The following is a 322-nucleotide window of genomic DNA, read 5'->3' as shown; positions in this document are numbered from 1 at the left end:
ACCGCCTGCGGACGCTTTCCTACCCCCAGACCAACGTCTTCATCATCTGCTTCTCCATCGCCAGCCCGCCCTCCTACGAGAACGTCAAGCACAAGTGGTACCCGGAGGTGTGCCACCACTGCCCCAGCGTGCCCATCCTCCTCGTCGGCACCAAGAAGGATCTGAGAAACAACCCCGAAACCATGAAGCGGCTCAAGGAGCAGAACCAGGCGCCCATCACCACCCAGCAAGGCATCAGCCTCTCCAAGCAGATCCGCGCCGTCAAGTACCTGGAGTGCTCGGCGCTCAACCAGGAGGGCATCAAGGATGTCTTCACCGAGGC

The 322-nt window shown here is 61.2% G+C and overlaps 1 protein-coding gene across 1 annotated transcript; it reads left to right on the top strand.

Annotated features, from left to right (window-relative positions):
- Positions 1–5: 5 nt before the first annotated feature.
- On the top strand, positions 6–317 carry LOC104293655 (rho-related GTP-binding protein RhoG-like; the record flags this gene model as incomplete). The annotated part of the gene is made up of 1 exon (XM_009893173.1): positions 6–317. A coding segment is annotated over one exon (312 nt), but the record flags the coding sequence as incomplete, so codon positions are not given.
- Between the last annotated feature and the right edge of the window lie 5 nt (positions 318–322).

The sequence above is a fragment of the Charadrius vociferus genome, unplaced genomic scaffold (assembly GCF_000708025.1).
Source record: "Charadrius vociferus isolate BGI_N301 unplaced genomic scaffold, ASM70802v2 C15027436, whole genome shotgun sequence".
NCBI classification, from domain to species: Eukaryota; Metazoa; Chordata; class Aves; order Charadriiformes; family Charadriidae; genus Charadrius; species Charadrius vociferus.
The sequence above is the reverse complement of the archived record's forward strand: the minus strand, read 5'-3'. Positions and strand labels throughout refer to the sequence as shown.